Source organism: Gallus gallus, chromosome 1 (genome assembly GCF_016699485.2).
Source record: "Gallus gallus isolate bGalGal1 chromosome 1, bGalGal1.mat.broiler.GRCg7b, whole genome shotgun sequence".
Taxonomy (NCBI): domain Eukaryota; kingdom Metazoa; phylum Chordata; class Aves; order Galliformes; family Phasianidae; genus Gallus; species Gallus gallus.
In genome coordinates, this window is record NC_052532.1 from 169,084,472 (window position 1) to 169,106,994 (window position 22,523).

General features: G+C 42.6%; 2 protein-coding genes across 5 annotated transcripts in view; one reads left to right on the forward strand and one right to left on the reverse strand.

Moving 5' to 3' along the window:
• The window catches only part of CAB39L (calcium binding protein 39 like), a 61,654-nt gene extending 59,202 nt beyond the window's left edge, over positions 1-2,452 (reverse strand). For 2 of the 3 annotated variants that reach the window (NM_001006272.3, XM_040699858.2), the window contains exons 1-2: positions 2,392-2,452; positions 260-459 (exon numbers count right to left, since the gene is read on the reverse strand). The gene's annotated coding sequence lies outside the window, so the exon portion shown is untranslated. Of the gene's footprint in view, positions 1-259; positions 460-2,388 lie in introns of all 3 variants that reach the window. The other variant, XM_040699850.2, reaches the window with a different exon arrangement.
• Positions 2,453-2,533: 81 nt separating this feature from the next.
• Positions 2,534-21,354, forward strand: SETDB2 (SET domain bifurcated 2). Of its 2 annotated transcripts, none has more exons than XM_040699868.2 (14): positions 2,534-2,818; positions 3,552-3,611; positions 6,229-6,351; positions 7,404-7,469; positions 8,258-8,360; positions 9,004-9,570; positions 11,083-11,202; positions 12,542-12,711; positions 13,742-13,958; positions 15,276-15,360; positions 16,533-16,635; positions 17,421-17,752; positions 18,871-18,954; positions 20,737-21,354. In XM_040699868.2, the coding sequence occupies exons 1-14, from the start codon at positions 2,803-2,805 to the stop codon at positions 20,755-20,757; spliced, it is 2,067 nt and encodes a 688-aa protein (XP_040555802.1). In that variant the 5' UTR covers positions 2,534-2,802; the 3' UTR covers positions 20,758-21,354. The 2 variants fall into 2 exon arrangements, with proteins under 2 accessions (XP_040555802.1, NP_001376394.2); NM_001389465.2 differs by having other exon boundaries at positions 18,866-18,954; positions 20,737-21,207.
• The last annotated feature ends 1,169 nt before the right edge of the window (positions 21,355-22,523 follow it).

The window sequence follows — 22,523 nt, forward strand, 5'->3', positions numbered from 1 at the left end:
TAAAAACATCCCTGGAGAAGAGAGCTGAAGAAACGGTTGCTTTGGAGTCAGTTTCCCACTCAAAGGAACCACTTATGGTCTGCCTACCTAAGCAACTGTTCATCTTGATTCACTACATATTACTAGAACCATACAATACAAAAATATAATTCACCAACTCAATAAGTCATACCACTAACTTAACAGTTAATCCTTTCACTGTCATTTTAACAAAGGTGTTAACAAACATGTGTAAGCATGTGGAACGGGCTGTCCTCACCTTTAGATGCAGTTAATCAGTCCAGGTCTAGGCTGCAGAAGCTGATGGGCGAGTCTCAAGATCATACTGCTGCTAGAGGAGTGCTGTGGGCACATCACTGGGACATCTCTTCAGCACTGCTTGTGGGTATGGGAAAAATTGAGCTCACCTGCTCAGCAGTAGAATTTGCTGCCTTGTTGTAGAAAGCATACCTTACAGCTCTAGATAAAAGAGAAAACAAGGAAATTCAGTTATTTTACACAAATGACATGTTACAGTCTTTAAGAAAGACATTTTTCCCTTTTTTTTTTGTCAAATAATATGCATATAATATCCCTATTTCTCTTTTGTTCGACAAGCATGCAGTTGTGCTTCTGATTTCTATCATTCCTAGTTCCTAATTAAAAGTTTCTGAGTGATGCTAATACTTTACAGTGAGTAACACAGATAACATTAGCATTGTATCTTCATGTGTAACTGACAGATAACAGGCAAAAGACCTTGTCATGACAGACTGAATAATCCCCAGCTTGCTCAGAGCAAAGGGAACACCTTTCCTGGTCTTGCATTATATGACTCCATTGAGTTATGTCATTTTTATTGGTTCCAAATAAAATTATGGTCAGATTTCTAATAGTCGTATTTCAATGCATTACAGGTGTGTGTGTGGGGGGGGGGGGGGGGGGGGGGAGAAAACTTTGAGCTCATCTGCTGCTGATGACTGTGAAGCAAATGGAAACTACATAGCACAAAAATCATTAGCTTCCTAAGCACATCAGGAAAGCAGATATACGCAGTCATGGTACCCAAGCAGAAATATGAATATTTAATAACATTAATTGCTTAATAACTTCATCATAGAATCATAGAATGCCTGGGTTGAAAAGGACCACAATGATCATCGAGTTTCATGCAGGGTCGCCAACCACAAGACCAGGCTGCCCAGAGCCACATCCAGCCTGGCCTTGAATGCCTCCAGGGATGGGGCATCCACAATGGATGGCTATATGGACGGCTGTACTGTCTCCACATTGCTGATTAATGCTTCCCACAGTTTCAAAACATGCATGCAAACAACAGAGTTGTTTAGGACAATCTTATTTCAGGAAGAACAATCTTATAAGGAAATCACGTTTTAAAATAACTTGTCGTTAACACAATCATTACAACGTTTGGCTCTGTATTCCTTGCATTTGAGATATTCCTCATACAGGCTGTAGCACCACAGGCGCTTTGTAACATTCAGCAGTCACTCGCATAGGCGTGCATATAAATAATTCAGTAGAATAAAACAACTTAGTCTGCAATCATCAGTTCTAAGGCAGTATATTCCGGAAGGAAGGAAACTCTGTACTCAAAACAAACCGCTACAGGAAAGGAATCTCTCTTTTTAAGATGTAAACAGAAAAAAAAGTAACAACAAGCAGCAGTGCTAAAACCACAGCGTGCTCCCTTCCACATGCACAGAGACTGGTTTAACAGTCTCTCAGGCCTTTTATTCAAGTGGGTTAATTTTAGCCTGAGAAATCATCTTATATTGCCACAACACTAAAGCTCGTGAAGTGTTTTTGCTGAAAGCTTTGAGGGCAATGTAAACGCCTGTACTGATGTGCTATGAGTCAAAATAACATTGGTTGTTTCACAGGACACAGCAGCAGCAAGAGCAATCAACAGCAGTGGTGTTTAGTAACCCAGGTGTTTATTGAGTCTTTTAGTTTATTATCTTAGCTGGAAGCAAAAGGGCTAAATACGCCCTCAAAGCTTGTTTTTATTTTTGCCACTTCCCCATAGGTGCCCAACTATGGAAAGACCCTCTGCCAACCCACACCACGAGAGGCACTACATCCCCGAGCACCTCAGACCAGACTAGGCCCAACACAGAGCTCTGAGGCAGCCCTTTTCCCCTCCCCCTCATTGCCAAGATGGCGGGACAGCACGAACACGGCGACGCCCCCAAAACACCCGCCCCCAAACTCGCCCCGCCCACCCAAGATGGCGGACGCACCGCCTTCCTCTCGGCTCCGCCCCCGGCCCCCTCTCTCTCCCTGCGGCCACCCGGCCCCCTTCTCGCTCTCCCGCTCGTTCCCATTGGCCAGCGCCGCGCGCACCGCGACCCCAGCCGCAGCCAATAGCAACAGAGGCACTCGCACCACCTGCCGGGAGCGGCCCGCCTCCTCCGCGCAGCTATTCGCTCGGGCGGCCCGGCCCCGCCTTGCGCATGCGCAGAAGGTGCAACGCGAGGTAACGAAGCCTAGCTCGGCGCATGCGCATAGCTGTTGGTGCTTGGCGCCCCCTGGCGGGCGGTGACGGCGCAGCAGCTGACTGAGGTAACGCTGTGTGCCGAGCTCCGCTTTAGTCCTCTTCATTCTTCGGCCCTCAGTGGAGCGGCAGCCGGGAGGAGGGCGAGCGGGCTCGCCTCCACGCGTGGTCTTCGCCTCATGTCGGCCCCGGGGGGGCGCGGGCGCTGGCGGGGCACTCACGGCCCGGCCTGGATGCCTCTGCCCAGCCGGGGTCGGACGGCAACGCCTGCACGCAGCTCCCCAGCGTGAGCGGGGCTCCGCGACATGGAGGGGAACCGAAGTAAGCGATACGAATGCGTGTTTTGAGCGGTCGCTAGGCAGATCCTGTGAGAAACTTCCCCGCAGAACTCGTTAAGACCTCGTGAAGAGCTTCGCTTTTTTCTCCTTTCTCGGCCGAACGAATGAAATTCCTGTGGCAGAGCCGCGGAGGAGCACGTGGGAATGCTGAGGCGATACCGCGTGCCGCGGAGATGTCATTGGCGTACAGCCGGGTGTGTTTGGTGCTGTGTCCTTAATGCTCATGGCCAGGAATCTGCCGTGTGCCGCGCAGCTGAGCGCTGCTTTCCTTTAGTGCTTCACTGAGCATCTGTTGTGAAACAGATCCCGTACGTTTCTGACCTAAAAAAGCCACAACCTTTGGTCTTTTCCCTGTTTTTAGCTTAATTGCAGTAGAGCTGCGTTAGTTAAAAAGGGGAAAACGGGAGCTAACAGAAGGCATTGCTCATCTGAACACAGCAGCACGTGTGGTTCTCCTCACAACAGCGTCGTGTTTTACTGATGGTAATCTGTGTATGCTTGCGAAAAAAAAAGCCTTCCCAGCTTCTTTCACTTCAGTGTTCTGCTCTATCTTGTGGTTCTGGGTAGCTTTGAAAGCAGGACTGTTTCATCACAACGCTTTCACGTGTAGTTTTCTCACCGATGCTCTCTCCTGCAAGCTGCTGGTGTATCTTTTGGTGAGAAGCATTTTTATTCCTCAGCTGAACTCTTACTTGTCTGTTCTGCACCCCTTGCAGTGCTGCGTGACTGTCCTGAAGAGAAGAACCGTATCACTTCCAGGAAGGAGACAGCTGAAGGTAGTATGATTCAGACTTAGGGAGGGAATGGGGAACGTGGTGTTTGTCTGATACCACTTGGAATATGAAAGTGGTAGCTGGATGACAGTAGTTCCAGCTTATGTCGTGGATAAGTAGAATATAAAGTCAGCACTATGGGTTTTTCATAGGAAACGCCCCAGTGTTTTTCTGGGGAACTCTGGCTTAGCCTGCTTTTTTTCTTGCTCTAACTTCATTCTCTTGCACAATACTGAAAGAGAAAGATATATGGTCACAAAGATAGAGGGAAAAGAAAATCCCCCCCCAGAAGCAATAGCCTCAGCCAGCTTTAGAAGTAGTGCCACCAGATGCCAGTCCATGCTCTGAGTCCTCAGCTGGTTGAGGCTGTTTTGAAGGTTGAGAAACTGAACGTATCCTGTGTCTGTTCGTTCCACATCCTCCTGGCTGAGATCAACAAGAGCAGCGTTAACACTGAAGAGGAGATGAATGATGTGAACATCTGTTTCTTTGAAATTAAAATTATGCTATGAATTTCACAACTTTAGCTGCTGGAGTTTCAGAGCACTGTAGCATGAGAAGTGGGAAGGTCTTTCGAGTTGAGAGACTTGAGCAGGACAGGAAGTATTGATGCGATCTGTTTGCTTTTGGCCTATGCAAGGTTAGAACTGACCCAGAAGTGAAAGACTGTTCTGTCACCCATGATCTGAAGTGGACCTTCCACCACTGTTAACCATATATTGTAGTTGCACCCAAGTGTCTGAAAGCAGGTAACAAATAATGGCAACAGTTTTAATGTGCCACAGTGGAATTTTTTAATGATATTTCTGAATAAACATCTTTTAAAACAGGGATATTACATATGCTTGTTTCCCAGTATTTTAAATTTGTGTTACAGTTAGCAAGAGGGTGGGAATGGCCCAGAATACAAGTAGCCCAGTAGACAGTGTGCTGTTCCGAAAGGCTTTTATATATACTTGTCATTCCTGTGAATACAAAAGCATGTTAAATGTTGTTGAGAGTTAGTGCCAGATCATTAATATTAGAAGAAGTACCTTCCATGTTGCCTGTTTATGTTTAATATTAAGTTTTTAACTGCTGAGGACATAAGCATCTTGTGGTGTAGTGACAAAGGATTGTTACTTTCATGACCCTTTGGAGAGTAACGGTAGGCTCTGTACTGACATAGAATTACTTGGCTTCTGTTGTACCGAGCAATAAAGTCATTCTTTGTTAAGGGGAAAAAAAAAAACAACAACTTTTTGCAAGCCTTGCAGTAGTGCTGCATCTTGTGACTGCTGGGGAGGTGTCATTGTGGCACATTTGCCAGCCATAACGTGCTGTCTGAAAATAGACCGTAAACCTTGCGTGGTGACAGTGGACTGTAGCTCTTAAAGTGGAATGGGGGAAAAAGATTTACTAATTCTTCTGTGCTTAATGATTGAGGATGGGAATTATTAACCAAAACAGAGAACACGTTCGCTTTTCTAGCATGGTCTGGTGACACAATGAGCTATATTTTCTTCTATATAAGTCCTTGCCAAAGGTGTCCTGCTAGTATTTTAGCTGTTTGCATTAACAGGCTTTGTGCCTCAAATACATATTCCTGGAAGAGATGTGATAAACCGTGCTTGGCTATAAACTGTTCACAAATGTCTTTTCTGTAGTAATATGTTCAGTTCATTCCATTGAAAACATTCTCCTTTGTCATTTCTGAGTTTTAGTGATGATTAGGTGCCTACCTGTGCAACCTGGTCTAGAGAGCCTGCTTTGGCAGGGAAATTGGACTAGGTGATCTCTAGAGGTCCCTTCCAACCCCTACAGTTCTGTGATTCTGTGATTAATTTATAGTGAGACTTAACTAATATTTAGAGAAAGGCTTCCAGAATGCCCTTTGTTGATGTACTTGAAAAATGATTTGAAGAATCATAAAATGGTTTGGGTTGGAAGGGAACTCTAAGATCAGGTAGTTCCAACCCCCTGCTATAGGCAGGGGTACCTCCCTCTAGACCAGGTTGTTCGAAGCCCCATCCAGCCTGGCCTTTAATGCTTCCAGGGAGGAGGCATCCACAGCCTCTCTCCTGCCTGCCTGCCTTGTTCAAGTGTCTCTCCACCCCCACAGTAAAGAACTTTTTCCTAATATCTAGTCTAAATCTACCCTGTTTGGGTTTCAAGCCATTTCCCCGTGTCCTGTTGTGACATGCCCTTATAAATCCCTCCTCAGCTTTCCTGTAGGCCCCCTTCAGGTACTGGAAGGCCACTATAGGGTCCTCCCAGAGCCTTCTCCAACTCTCTCAGCCTATCCTCATAAAGGGATGTGCTCCAGCCCTCCCAGATCATTGTGGCTCTCATCTGGACCCACTCCAGCACCTCAACATCAAAGAAGCTTCGTGGACCATCAGAAGTCACCCCCGTTCATCATTAGACTGTTTCACTTTCATGCTTACAGTTAGAAAATAGACTTATGAAAGTTTAAGCCTACAGTAAGAATAACAGGTATCTTGCCTGATCTTTTAGAAGTACTAGGCCCCTGCTTCCCACTCATGTGAGCAGGAGCCTTTGAAAAGTCCATTAAGAGCTACTCATGTTTTTAGACTTCTTGGAAGCTGTGCAGACTTACAAATGACAGTTTGTATTTCAGGTGATTTGAAGGCATTTTGGACGCAACTGGAAAGTAGAAGAGTGGATCTCATATTTGAGCAGGTGCAGGAAGTACTGCTGCTGCTAAAGGAAAAGATCAAGAATGGAACTGCCACAAATCAAGGTTTGAAATCCTTGTAACGATTCAGCAGGACTGCAATTATTCCATATTGAAGAAACCATTGTAACGTTAGCAGAAAAATTTAACAGCAATGTGTTATAAGAATGTTCCTGATTTTCATGGAACTAAATGTTCTTTATCTACATCTACAGTACACAGGTTTGGTTTTTATTTTACTAGTGTTTTAATTTATAAAAATATTTATTATTATTATTAAATCATCCATGTAAATCTAATCTGTACATCTCGCTGCTTCTGTGCAAGAAAATGTATACTGGTTTAAGACGCTTTTAAACTGATACAGCTACACATTCTGCATTACAGTGCTTGTTCTAAATTGGTACTGCATTTTTGGGGGGTGAACTTGAGCTCCTTAATCTTGATGTTATGACAAAATGTTACAGAACTGCAGAGCTAAAGGTTGAATTTGAATCTCCAGGTATCGGTATGAATCTATGCCATACTTAAATTTGTATTTTCCTGTGTGTTGTTTTGTTCCAAACTAAAATACTAATGTGAATTTTACTGACATTTGTCTGCCAACTTGTAATATTTATTGCACGGGGCAACAGGTTGAGACAGAGTCACCTCTTCCTGTTCTTACTATCTGAAGACCGCATCCAGCAATTCAGGAGCAGCATTAATTTGCTCTGACAGGATCCTGTCCTTAGCCAGAAGATGGTTAGTCTGGTGACAGAAGCAAAGAGAGAATCTTGCACTGATTAATGTTTACACAAATTGCTGCCTCTGAAAACTACTGGACTTGTGTTTAAAAGCATTCCAGCAGCTTTCTAAAAGCAAGAGGTTGTTCAGTGCTTGTTCAGCTACTGATGTGAGCTGTGACTGTGTTGCTACTCCTAGGTGTGTCTATTAAGGACTGTAGCAAAAAGTTAATTACAGTGTCAGTGTCGCAGTGCTCTATATTAGCACAGCCAGGAAACAAATGTGTCTAGAGCATAGCTTTCTTTTTCCTTCCAGCAATCTCTACTATCATTGTCCTTATTATTATTACTTATATTGCACTTCGTATCTGTTTTTGTTTTGTTTCTACATAGAATGCTGGCAGGCTTGGGCATTGGTGAACGAAGCTGATCTGGGTGATCTTTTAACGTTGACAAATGGTACGTGCATCTTGACTGCATTTATTTGCTATGTAGCTTTCATTTATCTTACCAGAGGTCTGTTTCCTTATGTTGAAATCAATAAAGTAGATCTCAGGAGCCTGTTAGCATTGCAAGGAAAAAAGGGATTATTTCCTCAGTTACTGAACTGCAGACATTCATCTGAGTTTGTACTTCTGTGGTTTGTGTGCGTGTGTGTGTGTACGTGGCTTGGACCAAGTAAAGATGGAGCTTGCAGTAAGAAACACTGATAAACCTGAGCTGACTGAAACCAAAGTTAGCCTGTACAGTATTCCCCTTATGGCAATACCCTGCCAGCATTTTACCTCAAATAACGAAGAAAAACCTGTATATGCTTCCTGTATGTTACCTCTGTGCAGTTTGAAAGCCTCATGGGAGACTTTAATACTCAAGTCACGTGATGGCTGGTGAAAAAGCATAAATGTTTGCAGTGTGTTTTTGTCTCAGATTTGTCCATACACACTTCTGTTTTCCTCCTCTGGGAAGAAGGAATGGCAGGGGGAGGGAGGATGGGGAGAAGTATGAGAGAGAGAAGAGTGTGTGTGAGCTTCTCACCTATATGCCTTTATGCAAACACATCACTTCTGTATAAGTGCAAAACATTTTATTTCTAGCAGGGTGCTTGTTAGCATGCTTTGTTAACTGTAGTTCACAGCAGTGCATTGCCTTTATTGTGTTTTGGCAGTTATCTCTTTAGTTACTAAATTCAATTATAGATTATTGAAATGTGGACCATTGAGGTTTTGCTTGTATCCCAATTTTTTCAGTAAATGATGTTCTTGATGGAGAGAATATACAGGAACCCAAACCTAAATCACAGCGTGTTGTTACGGATGACAGCAGTGGAAACTCTGTAGAGGGTTCACACAGGTCAGTGTATTTATTTAATACTTCCAGGATGGCAAAGCTCATTATTGTACGTATCTTTACTGAATTTGAGAGAGTTTTTAATCTCTGTATTATCTATATATTCATTGATTTAAAATCAACATTGAGTCCTGACAATTTTCCATGTGAATATATATATTTTTAAATTGACCCACATGGAAAACCTAAGGTTTTGAGTAGACTTATCCAAACTACCATGTGAAAGCCTTGCAGGATAGAACATCTGTTTTGTTCTGAATGAAGATCCATGATTATTAGCAGGATTACCAGTGCTGGAACTTGAAAGCTTTTGAGTTCAGTTCTCAAGCTTTCCCAGACTGTGAAGATTGATTGTTATTAGGTACATGACTTTGTTTTCATAATTAGCCTTGGGAGCTGATTTGGAAGATAGAAGGAAAGGTATGGCTCCTTTTTTTGTTGCTGTCACTTATTTAGAATGGCACTGTACATGTCTGCATATGGTGTTAAGAGATGTCAGATAATGCAGTCATTCAGTAAAACCCTTGGCTGCCTTCAGGCTTTCCTACACTGATAATGCTGAACCACTAAAAGACTGGTTGGTTTACTGATCATCTGAGATGCTGTTCTTTTCTTTCTCTTTTTTTCCTTCTCTCATGCCTATTAGCAAAAAGGAGAAGATTGAAAAATCAGATTCAGAGAGTGAGGAAGTATCGAGTGAAATTCAACGTGTACCTTTAAATCCCCAGTATCGGATCCACAAGTGCTCCAGTGCATGTCTCTCCAACAGAGCAGTAAGCTCCTACAAGGGTGAAAATCCTCTTAAGATACCAATACTGTTTCACTTTCAAAGACGCCATGCGAAAGCAGACTGCCTTTCAAAATCACTGGATGTGCATTATAAAGCTCCCTGTGGCAGAAGTCTGAGAAGTTTTCAAGATGTTCAAAGTTATTTGTTTGAGACAAAATGTGATTTCTTATTTATTGATCACTTCTCTTTTAACACATACGTCCTGTTGGGCAGGAACACTGTAAATCCAGAACCCCTTGTATTTGATCTTGATATCAGCAATGGAGCTGAATCTGTGCCTATTTCCTTCTGTAATGACATTGACCGTGCCAGATTACCTTATTTTAAATACCGGAGGGCATCGTGGCCTCGTGGATATTATCTCAACAATTTATCCAGCACTTTTCTTGATTCATGTGACTGCACGGATGGCTGCATTGATAGGTAAGTAGAAGAATCTAATCCCAGACAAGCTTTGCATAATGTGTCAGTATGAGGGTGGCGTTGGAGGTGTGAAGGTACACAATACCAAGCAGTGCCAAATGATGAAGGGACGTCTCTACGTGGATATCTGCAGTAGCTGTCCTGTGCCACGGTTTGTGTTGACTGAAACCACTGTGTCTTTGTCTTCTGCTTGGGTACTCCTACCTACCCAGCCTCTGTTAAAGGGAAGGAAGCAAACAAGAGGTTGATTAGGATGTTCCTTTACCTTTATTCTCAAATATGCAATGCTTCTCCTTCAAGTGGAGGAGGAAAGCAGATCTCTTGGCTTTAGGAAAGGAGTGGGGAAGGGAGAGCATTGTGCTAGCAAGAGGCAGCTCATTTTTCTGGCAGGCAGGGAAGGCTTCTGTGTGATAACTGCTACAGACCCCTCTGTGGGATGGTATCCCTCAGGGCTGGGATTTGACAACCTAGAGAGGTCAGGTAGTTTGGGTCGTAGATTAATAAGGGCAGAGGAAGAGACCTTTTACAGTCTCTACATCCCATCCATCAACAAATGCTATGAAACACTGAGGTCTCACAAGACATTTATGTTCTGGACTGTTCCAAGTGGTGTTGCTCATTGATGTCGTCTTCTAAACCCTGCTAACTCTGGACTGTGTTTAACTCTGTGAGGAACTGCCACAGTTAATGTATGTGAGTTCAGTGATAGTTAGGCTGCTCACCTGAGGGGTATTTGTCTTTCACCTGGTCTTTGCCTGCAGGCATTAATCTTGGATTGAATATACTTTGTATATTTGATAGCTAGAGGACATGCTCATACTGCTGTGCAGTATAACTGCCTATGACCCTGCATATAGCTTGAAATAGAATAAGATTCAGTAACTCAGATTATTTAGTTTCAGTAGGGCAGTGGGGAACAGCGAGCACATAGCATGCTCCTTCTGTGTGTTGAACTTCACCAAGACCTGAGTTGCTTTCAATGTGTAGTTTTAGGGGTTGATATTTGACTAATTACAGTGAGTCTTTGGAACTGTCATGACTTAAGATAGTGAGGATCAGCATTACTGCTGGAGTTCTTCAATTGGCAGTGTGGAATTATTCAATTCCTAGGGCCTAGAGTGGGAGGAAAGTGATGAAGTAGTGGCTAACAGACTGGGATGCTGTGCCAGAACAAATGATTTTCTTTCCTTCCTTCAATCCATTTAACAGTGTCCTGTTGGTAACGATTTCTGCCACGCGTCAACTGTTTGTGTGTGCCTTTGCAGAGGTTGGCAGAAGAATGGGGAATAAGGGAGACATTATTTTTGTAAGCACGCATAACCAGGCAAGAGACAAAGAGGAGGATGGGGTACCTGAAGTGACCTTTTGCAGCAAAGGTGGAAAAAAATAGAAAATAATGCATTTGTGTTTGTATATAGTCAAGTACATTTTAAATTATCTAGATTTAATTTTGATCTACTGTGCTCCAAATACGTTCTGATTTCTATACGGTGCTTCACTTTTATTTTCTAGGTCAAAGTGTGCATGTCTACAGCTAACTGCAAGAGGCTGCCGTAAAGTTTCTGTGTCTCCTAATGCTAAAATGTCTCGTGGATACAGTTACAAAAGACTGGAAGGGCCTGTTCCTAGTGGGTAATAAAGACAGAGCTGTTTTGTGTACTCTTTACAACTGTATTGTCTCTGAATTACCAACACCTTAAATTGTTGTCAGTTTTACTAATTGATAAGGATGATTTTTGCAGAAATAATTGATGTGTCTTGAATAAGAGAGATAAAAAACACTCTTGTGCTGCAGATACTACAGTTTTCACATCTTAACTCAGGGCCCAAGAAGAGTAACACAGTATATTACCTCGTTTAGAAGCTCAGGTCTTAACCTGACCCTTGTCCTTGCTCATTCATGCAATCAGTGGGAAGGAAATCTGCCACAAGGAAAGGAGACGTATTGCAGGATCTACTGCGAGATCATCACAGCCAGTATCAGTCTAAGAAGTGGGAGGAGATAACCACCCCTTGTTTTTGCACAGTGACCTGTTCAGATATTTGCTCTGTAGGATCAGACTCCTAATGACGTAATAAGCTAGTTGCTTTTGCTAGATTTGGAATGGAGTAATGTGGGGAACTTTAGGAATGAGGAAGTACTATGCTTCCAATTTCTACCGTGATAGCAGTCCCTGCTGTAGTGCACTGCAGTCCCTTTGGCAGGCCAGGTAGCTGGGGATGGTGTGCACAGGTGATGGAAGAAAAGAGTTATTGCTCCCAGTAAGGTAGACAGTAAGCCATCTCGCAAGAGTCTCCAAAGCTCCCAGTGCTTCAAGTGTTTGCTCTTCCTCTTAAAGTCTAAGAAGGAGCTCTGAAACTGTTATTGGACTCCCAGCAGCATAAAGTTAGCCACATGGCCTGTGGGAAGGTGCCAGTAACCTCAGGAGTTCAGGAGAGGAGTTTTGCAAGGTGGCTTTCTGCAATAGCCAAGGGATGAACACATCAAGGCTTAAGGAACCCTTTTCAGTCCTTGCTACTGTACAGTGTTTCCTTACAATTGGCATGCGGGGTTAAAGCTGCAAGTGAACACACAAACAAATGTAAAAAAAAGCACAGTTCTGAATTCTTTTAGTGGCATTTGGTTAAATCCTAAACTCCTGATAGCTGCAGTGAGGTCTCGACAGACAGGTTGTTTTGCTAAAGTCTGTTCCAATACAATTAGCTGCCTCATTAAGATTTCTGCACCTGTGTGACTTTCTTCTGTAAAATAAAAAGGTGGCATTTATTTTTTGTCGTCTTGTTCAAAGATCTGGCTGACGAACTCTTAAAACTGATGAGTCAACAGTCAAGAATGTCGTGAGTTTCAGAGCACTGCCGTGCAGTCAGTTTTAGCCAGGCTCTTTGTCTTTTCAGCCTTATTTGTGCTCAGGGGTGAAATGAATAATAGCGACTTTACTTTCCTGTGTTTTATTTTGCTTCATCTTGACAGGATTTATGAGTGCAGCGTGTCATGCAGATGTGACAAGATGATGTGTCAGAACAGAGTTGTACAGCATGGCATTCAAGTTCGGTTGCAAGTGTTCAACACAGAGAAGAAGGGTTGGGGTGTCCGCTGCCTGGATGACATCGACAAGGGGACGTTTGTTTGTACTTACTCAGGTAACAGAACATGACCCATGGAAGACCCATAGCATAACTTCTACCTCCCCTGTGTCCTATGCCATGGAATTCCTTTGACAACCAAGCGGGGAAGCTTGAAGTTGGAAAAGAAGTGAGTCTGTATGACCTTAACTTGCAGATGATCGAACAGACGGAAAAACCTTGAGGGATTCTGCATTGTGATGGTGCTATCTGGAGTAAAGCCTGTCACACATACATTTTCCCTCACAAGTCTCTGCATCCTGTGCAAAGGGTACTTTTCCTTCAGTATAAGTGCATTCATCTATTGTTTTCCCAAATAATTCTCTTGCCTTGAATACAAGATTGCACCTTGAGTACTGTGTCCGCACCTTGAGTACTGTGTCCAGTTTTGGGCCCCTCACTGTAAGAAAGACATCGAGGCCCTGGAGCGTGTCCAGAGGAGGGCAACAAAGCTGGTGAGGGGTCTGGAGCACAGACCTTATGAAGAGCAGCTGAAGGAGCTGGGGTTGCTCAGTCTAGAGAAGAGGAGGCTCAGGGGAGACCTTATTGCTCTCTATAATTACCTGAAGGGAGGTTGTGGTGAGCTGGGAGTCAGCCTCTTCTCCCGGGTGACTAGTGATAGGATGGAGAGGGAATGGCTTCATGCTGCGCCAGGGAAGGTTCAGGCTGGACATTAGGAAATACTACTTCTCTGAAAGGGTGGTCAGGCACTGGAATGGGCTGCCCAGAGAGGTGGTGGAGTCACCGAGCCTGGTGGTGTTTAAAGAGCGTTTGGATGTTGTGTTGAGGGACATGGTTTAGCGAGAATCATTGATGAAGGGTGGATGGTTGGACTGGGTGATCCTGTGGGTCTTTTCCAACCTTAGTGATTCTATGATTCTATGATTGAGCTGGGATAGTGTGTGTGACCCAACTTTTAAGTAACTATTATTTTTTAATAAGTTAAATTAAGTAACAATTAACTAAGTAACTATTAAGTAACTATTAAACTAATTAACTAATAACTTAAATTAAGTAACTATTAATTTTTTTTTCATTTTTCTTCCAGGCAGGTTAATGAGCAGAGCTGAAGTTCAAGAGCTGGGAGGTGCTGATCAAGACTTGAAGGAGGAGAGTGCTGTGAATGACAGAGGGCAAAGCTTCTTCTCCAAAAAAAGAAAACTCGACTCCAGCTGTTCAGACTCTGAGATTGAACTCGTGCTGACTGGCAAAGATGACATTCTTGAGCATCAGCAGTCTGCTGTTAATGAAAATGACTCAACTCCGTAAGTTTACCAAATGTAAAACGTAATATTCTGATATTCTAGAGTGTCCCCTATAGAACATACAGTAGAATTGAATGTTGTTTGCTGAGAGGTGTTTCTTTTACTTTTTCAACTCCTGGTTATTAGTTCTAGTGGGATAGAGTGATTCCTACATACTAATTTTCCTCACAACGTGCATCACTTGGCATTTGCTAGAAATCCCATTTCTCTCCTGAGTGTCTTCACCTCTTCAGGGCATGAATCATTATGCTAGCTTGAAAAGAGAGAAGCAATTAAAAGCATACTTGATGACACTAAAGGATTTGATAATAAATCAGCCACTAACTGTACTATTCTTTGCTTCCATCTCTAAACCTTTTCTTCTTTGTCCCTTGACCCACTCTGCTAGGACTTGTAACCTTGCCAGTTAGCAGTCTGACAATGCCTTGCTTTTGCAGGTGTTGTTGCAATACACAGAAATTGTAATCTTGTTTACACCTTATGGTCTCATAGCCTATCAGGATTCCTGAAATAAAACCACTGCAAAGTAATGCATGTGGCCTCAGCAGTAGCATACTGTAGTCTTTTTCAGAAGGACACGAGGAGCTTGTTTCCCTCAACTTTCTGCCTTGCTTTGCTTACACTTTCTTTGTAATACCTGTAAGTAATTGCAAATACTCGTTCTGTGAGGAAAGGCTGTTGTAGATCTTTGAGAAGCACAGTAACATCACAAACAGAAGCTTTAAAAAAAAAAATACCTGCCAGTATATTCTCATGTTTTGGTATCTTGGGAAGCTAGCAAATTAATAATGCTGTAAATTACTTAATTAGCAGCTGTTCACTGGATGTTATTTCTAATAGGTCTTCTGCTATAAATTGTAGGGAAGAATAACATAAATGTGACTTCTGATGTTGTAGGGATATATACCAAATACTTGCCATCCTTCACGCTTTCACATCAGGTGAAGGTTGAGATTCTTCTGTGGGAGAGCGTTTTGTATATCTGCTGTATATTGACTGTCTCACCGTGTATTCTTTCTCCCCTGACGTTTGTTTTGCTTTCCTGTTTTAACACTATAGTATAGCTTCAAACTATTGAAAGTAATAGCAGGAGAAAGGCAAAACTCTGTAGGTGCTCTGTGTTGAGGTGAATCGAACAACAGAGAATTTGTTTCTCTGGAGCAGTGAACCTTCCATTCTTGAAGGCAGTTTGAGGTGAAAGTAGAACTACAGGCTATGATCTGTTCTTCACGAGCTAGAGACTGTTAAAGAAACATATGTTGTGAGAGTTATTTATGTGTCTGTCTTTTGCAATTTCCCTTTGAACTCCCTATACAGAATTCATCCAAGGAATTTGAATACTGCAGCCACGAGAAGGCTTGGAACTAGAATAGCTGTTGTGGATAATCACCAGCTGAAAATGGTAATGTTAATAAGTGGCTTTAAAAGATTTATGTTCACTATGCTGAGTATATATGTTAATTTTGACCTTTTAATTTTAAACACATTTAAAAAAATCCTAACGGCCTTTCTTCATGAAATTATGTGGGGAGATGGCTTTAAACTGGAAGAGGGTAGATTTAGACTAGATATTAGGAAGAAATTCTTTACTGTGAGGGTAGTGAGACACTGGAACAGGTTGCCCAGTGAGGTTGTGGATGCCCCCTCCCTGGAAGCATTCAAGGCCAGGCTGGATGGGGCTTTGAGCAACCTGGTCTAGAGGGAGGTATCCCTGCCTGTAGCAGGGGGTTGGAACTAGGTGATCTTAAAGGTCCCTTCCAACCCAAACCATTCTATGATTCTATGTCACACTGTGAGCTGAGCTGGAAGCTGTATCGTGTCCATTCTCCATTATCAGCTGTTCAACTTGTTGCTGAGAATGGCATTAGTTGCTCTCACAGCCTTCCTTTTTCCAAACTCACCCTTTGCATACACTCCAGTTATGAGTCTCAATAAAGGTTTCTTCCCCCTCCACCGCCTTTGTTAACTAATTGCAGCAATGAGGGAGTCAGAGTGATAATATTTTTGTGATGTCCCCCCAGAGAATGACACAGCAGGGAGAGAAGAAAATCTTGGGAGCAGTAACTGCATACAGTGGCACAGTGAAGAGAATCTTACCTGCCCCAGGTGCAAAATGTTACCTGTAAACATGTGCAAAGGAAGGAGACTGGTGTAAACTTACTCTACAGATTCCATTGCACATTATATTTTCATGCTAAAATTTGGCAGTTTGATCTATTCCAGTGCTTCCATATCTGGTTTCTTTTCTGTTCGTTTTACTAAAACCTCATACAAAGCATATTTGGGCTTTGGTGCGACTTACACAAAAACATTTAGACTGTGAAATGTTTGGGTCTTAAGCACTTACATAAATATTACATTGAGTGGTGAGCTTCTTCCAGGTTGTTCCAAAGAATAATTTGAGTTTGAGGTATGCGTTGCAGTTAAATGTTTGGAGCTTTGGAACTCAGTGTCACGGTAGGTTTGAAACTTAAATCCTGGATTCCTAAAACCTATTTACTATCCTTTGTTGACCCAGTGTTTCATACAGCAAAATACATCACAGCCTTTTCACTATTTTTGTTCTGTTTCAAGGAAGTCGATACACTGGTGCACAGTGCTGGCTCAGATGAAGATAATAGTTCTCAGCCTCAGCAGTCAAGTGAAACAGAACTGACGAGTGGGACAAACAAAGAAAGTAGGTTTGCAGAGTTACAAATACTGCACTCTTAGCATACTTGTGCCCCATCATCACATGATAGACTTCAAATGTAAACAGTGGTCTTCGTGTTTGTTGCAGGCTTGTTCTCAGGATAGAATAATTATGCCCATGCAGTGCTTAGACTGCTTTAATGGCTCAGCAGTACAAAAACGATTGCTGCCTTGCATATTACAGTGCATTAACTACCACAGGATGCTATTTTGCCTGCAAAGCTGACCTTGGGACATGTTAAACTGTTCATAAAACTGCTTCTCAAATACATGACAGCAGTGGGAAATGCTATTTCCAAATATACACAAAATATTGTTGTATCGTACCCACTATCTGTAGCAGTCAACTGAAAAGGATACGTGGAGAATTGCAGGGTTGGGAGCATTCAACCCTGGGAAACTGTGAAACCGATATTTCTGTCTTCATTTCATTTGTGATTCTCTCAGAAATTAAGTTAAGGTAGAGAATGATGAAGAAATGCTTTGTGGAAGAAATGGTTTTGGAGTGGGATATGAGAAGAAGAGAGGGAGTGGGTCACTCGTGAGACACATAAGCAAATGCTTTAGGCACTGCAGCAGGAGGTGTAGTGATTTGCAGCAGAAGTGATGAAAGGTGTTCGAAAGGATAGTTACAGCTTTGCAGATGGTAAGGAAACCATGTGCATTGTGGAGAACAAAGAAAGATGGATGGATAAGAGTTCGGGGCCAAAGAAGGGCTTTGGCTTCTGCTTTAAACTAATGTTGAAAAGTAACTTAGCCATCAATTGCCAGGATCCTCCCAGAAGCAGAGGGAAGAAGACCTGGTGGAAGTTGGACAGACGGAGCCTGCTGAAATGGACAGTGCTGAATGCAGAAGGAAGAGTCTGTCTCTGAAGGGTGTTGCTTGTGGCAGAACAGACGTGCTGAACGATAAATACGTTGTGAAGCCATCCACAAAGGTTCTACAAAAAGCTGACTGCGTAGAGGAAGCTCACAGACAGGCAAAACAAGGCATATTTTGTGTGGAAGCAGACGGTGACAGAACGCTTCTGAAGAATGCTAACAATGAAAATATCTATATACTAGATGCCACAAAAGAAGGAAATGTGGGTCGTTTTCTTAATGTAAGTAAAAGCTTGCATGTGTTTTCTTGCTTGCCTTAGCTTACATGAGTAATGTGTTTTCGTGAGCCAGAAAGCTTTTGCAAAAGTCTGTTCTGTCATAACCCAAATATATGGTGGGGTGTGTGTGAAGGCAATGCGGTGCTCCCTGCACTCTGAAGTGACAGGACAGCAGATTGGCTCGTGCCAGCTGTGAGGGCTTCCGTAACATGTGTGGCCTATACTAGCTGTAGGTTTTGGCAACACTAGGTTACAGAGTGAAATATTCCCAAGTAATGAGTGACACTTGTTTCCTGAATTTTAGAACATCATTTTGGGAGTGTGGGGTATCTGGAGATCAAATTATACATTCTACTGACCCACAGCCCTTCTCCCAGCTTCACTTTTTATTCCCAAAGCACTATAAAGTCTGGCTCATGCTGGTTTAAAGTAAGTGCTGTGATATTGTAGGAAATTCTCGAATATGAGTGAGCTGTAGAAAAAAGTGATCTGTCCTACTGTGAGATACCTGGTTAGTGAGTCTCTCAACTTTGACTTAACAAGAGATAGCAGTGATTTCCAAAGAACCTCCAGCTAAGATGAATGCTTCATACACGCATCTGTATGCACTCAGCAAGTAACTTATTTCTCTCTCTTGGCATGGATACGTGTCTTGCTGCAAAATCCTTGCGTATATTTAAGTGTTACCTTGCAGAGGTAGTGTGGGGGTAAGAGTTGTAGTGTATCTTGCTGAAACCTTCCCTCTTCATCCATGACCACACATGCGTCCCTATTACTTACTTCACTGACTGCCATTGAAATGCATGTCATGTACTGACTACTTGTACTGCGTCATAAATCAGAGATGATTTCGCACCGTAAATCACTGGAGAACAGCTTGATAAAAAGGCTTTGATTTTCCTAAGAAAGGGTACTTTCATAGTATGATGGAGATGAAACATTAGAGACACTGTTAAACAAAAATCAGTGGTAGTGGCATTAAGTAACAGTAATTGTGTTGACTGGAATAGGAGAGGAAGGCACTACTTGTAGCAGTGACAAACCTGATGCAAAATAGAATCTTCAGTGGAAGACCGGGTGTTTCACTGTTTCTAATTCATGTATTTTGTTTCACAGCACAGCTGCTGCCCCAATCTCTTTGCACAGAGTGTGTTTGTAGAGACGCACAACAGAAGTTTCCCATGGGTTGCATTCTTCACAAACAGGTGAATTTTTTTGGAAGTTCAATGTTTGTTCAAAGCACAAGGGAAGAAAATAGTGCTTAATTATTAAGAAAAAGTTATGCTAAGGGTGCAGCTGTTTACCTCATGAAACCATGGGGTAGCTTGGTTTGGATGCATCCATTTTGGTTATCATTCTTTCCACTGAAAAGTAGGTTTAACTCTGTGTGGTCATCTTAAAAGCAATGGTTTGTTGGTCTTAGTGTTGTGTTTCAAAGAGTGGCCAGCAGAGCTGTGTCCTTTAGGGCAGAGTTGGAGCCTACAGGATCTTAAAGTTGATACATTTTCTCTGTGGGCACAGCAAGCTGACTCCAAACCTTCTCTTCGCAGCTTCCAAGAGTAGCAGGGTTCTGTGTAGTCAGACTTGTCTTGGGAATGTGGCAATGGGGTTCTCAGAAGGGGAAACTTCCTCTGAAAGCAGAAGATGTGGTTATCTCCTACCAGATGTCAAGAAGGGGAGATGCAGATTGCAGGTGCGACAATGGGAGTGCTGGGAGAGAATTTACAATGCAGAAGAAAGGATTTATTTTAGACAAACCCTCTGCCTGAGGTACACAGATACTCTGTGGAGCCTTGCAACCGTAGGCCCAACCCCTTGGTCCTGTGCTGACACGTGCTGTGGGTTGCTTTGTGGGGGTTTATGAGAACTCTGAAGACAGTGGTTTGAAACAAGATTTTATTTTAGCTAGAATATTTCTTGCTCAGGTAGTCAATAAATAACTCTGTAATGGGGATTGAGGCCAATGAACAGAGGCAGTAGTGGTCAGCAGAAGGCAGTTAAGGGGGACTGTTGAAGAAACGTTCTCCTGGCTTGTCCTGTTGCTTTGTCAGCCACCCCTTTGCAACTTATCTACATTAAGGACTGCATTTGAATCATTGAACTTAATTATATATATTCTGTAAAGTTACCCAGCCACGTTTTAAATTATTTCATATTTCTGACTCCCAGAACATCCTAAGGCAAAAAGTCTCATATTACAATTATGCTCTGCTTGAAAAGTTCTCATTTGCTTTATTTTCAGCCTGCTGCCTTGGTAATTCACTGGGTATCCCTTATCTTACTCTGTGAGAAATATCACAGAATTACTCTTCTTCTTAATACAAGTATTTTATTGTATTTTCCCTTGGTTGTACCTCAGCATCTTAGTCTCTATTTAATTTGGCATTCATTTTGAACAGTCAATTTCCTGCATAAGAAATTACTTCTCTTTCCTATACTTGTCATAGTGGCTACTTCTTGAGGACCATCCGTTTAACTTTGAGTCCTGGGCTTTGTGCACATGTGCAGTGCAGTTGCACTAAAAGGTTGCTTGTTAGACCAAAGATGGTTACCTTCATCACCACTGCACCCAGAGATCTGTTTGAACCCCAATGATGTGCTGTACATATTAAAAAGAACAAAACTGCCTGTGCTGTCATTTAGATGTATTCATGTATGTTTGGGTTTTTTTTCTTGTTTATTTTTTGTTCCCAAAAATTTGCCTGGAAGTTAGAATGGGTTGTTTAGACCCCAACTCTACCACACTGCTTGACACAATCTTTATTGCTAGGTACAGGTATTTGCACCCTTCATAGCAGGAAGTATGGAATTCCTAGTAGGAAATCAGCACTCCTTATATCTCTTGGTTCAGTCTGAGCATGCTGCCTGTGCAATGCTTTTGTCCCCATACGCATTTGGATTTTGCTTGTGAGTTGCTGGTGACAAATGGTAAGTACATTACTGTTTCATTTAATTCCAGTAAATTGACAAGATGTCTTATTTCTTAGGCATGTGAGAGCTGGAACTGAACTCACGTGGGATTATGGCTATGAAGCTGGAAGTATGCCAGAGACAGAGATTTCCTGTTGGTGTGGAGTTCAGAAATGCAGGAAGAAAACCTTATAGAGCAAGCTTTTCTACTGTCAGCACCTCATGTACATAGAGATTTATATGCTGTAAGGGACTGTATACTGAGCAGTGCAGTTAAATCTGTGGTGCTAATTGCATTGAACTAAAATGCCTTTTATCTGATAATTTTTTTAATTCACATTTAAATGTCATTTTTAGAGTTTACATGGATAAAGCTGGTTGTCATACAGACAGGCATCAAACTTTTCCTAGATTATATTTTCTGTGCTCCTAATCTTTCTCCCCACCTCCTCCCCTGCACCCCTTCCCGGCTCACCTTTCATTTACAAGCTGGAAGAAATCATGTTTTTTCTGCAGTTTGCAACAGAAATATGATGGGTGCACAACAATGGTTGGTTAATGTTTTCTGTGCCCTCCCACAGTGACAAATTAGCATAACTCAGTTTCCTGAAACCTCATATGAATGGAAGTCTGTCTGTTTGGGTGCTGAGAAGTATTTAAATATACCTAAGTCAAATAGATCTGGTGGGACAGTTTGTCTAGAGTAGTGATGAGATTAATCAGAACTTTTGTGAAGTTGTGGTCATGCTACAGAGTGAGCTGGGAAAGTCCTAATGCATCTCTCTCCATGCTTGTGACAAATTGCCCAGAGAGGTGGTGGATGCCCCATTCCTGGAGACATTCGAGGTCAGGCTGGATGGGGCTCTGGAGCACCTGATGGAGCTGTAGGTGTCCCTGTTCATTGCAGGAGAGTTGGATCAGATGGCCTTTGGGTATCTCTTCCCACTCAAACGATTCTTTGATTCTCTGAAATCCTTCAAAATCCATTGTGCCTCATTTTAGTGCTGTGTTGTATAGTATGTCATAGGTGAGACACAGAAACCCTTGCTGTGTGGTTTGTTGGTAGGAAAGAAACAGTCTATGTTAGATGACACTGTGTGCAGATTCAGGAGGAAGCTGTAAAATTGATAGATCATAGAATCATTTGACTTGGAAAAGATCTTCAAGATCATCAGATCCAACTGTCAGCCTAACCTACTGTGTCCTGTCTCTAAACCGTGTCCCTAAATGCCACATCCACAACAACTTCAGGGATGGAGACTCCACCACTTCTCTGGGCAGTGCATTCCGTGGCTCAACTACCCCCTCCATGAAGAAATTCTTCCAGATGTCCAATCTAAACCTCCCTTGGCACAACTTGAGGCCATTTCCTCATGTCCTATTACCTGAGAAAAGAGGACAGCTCTCTTCTCACTGCAGCCTTCTTTCAAGTAGCTGTAGGGGAGCAGCGAGGTCTCCCTTCTGCATCCTCTTCTCCTGATTGCACAACTGCAATTATTTCAGTCATTCCTCAAAGTTTTTGTTTCCTAGACTTTTAACAAGCTTCATTGCTTTTCTCTGCACACACTTGAGCAACTCACCATCCTTTCAGTGAGAGGCCCAAAACTGAACACTGCTTGAAGTGTGGTCTTACTGATGTATATAAGAAGACAGTCACTTCCTTGGTCCTGTTGTCCGCACCAGTTCTAATGCAGGCCAGGCTGTCATTGCTCTTGGCTACCTCAGCACACTGCACCCCAAGGTTCTTCTCTGCTAGGCAACTTTCCAGCCATCCTTCCTTATTGAGCTGTGTACAGTTAACACATGTACAGTTAGAAGAGTGGTGTGGTTAGGATGGTATTTTACAGGTTTATAGTTAGAAAGA

Excerpts from the sequence above, each read along its gene's own strand:
- SETDB2 (NM_001389465.2), top strand. Across the intron at positions 17,753-18,865 it reads ATGTGGGTCGTTTTCTTAAT|CACAGCTGCTGCCCCAATCT; the intron begins GTAAGTAAAAGC and ends TTTGTTTCACAG. Across the intron at positions 18,955-20,736 it reads GTTGCATTCTTCACAAACAG|GCATGTGAGAGCTGGAACTG; the intron begins GTGAATTTTTTT and ends CTTATTTCTTAG.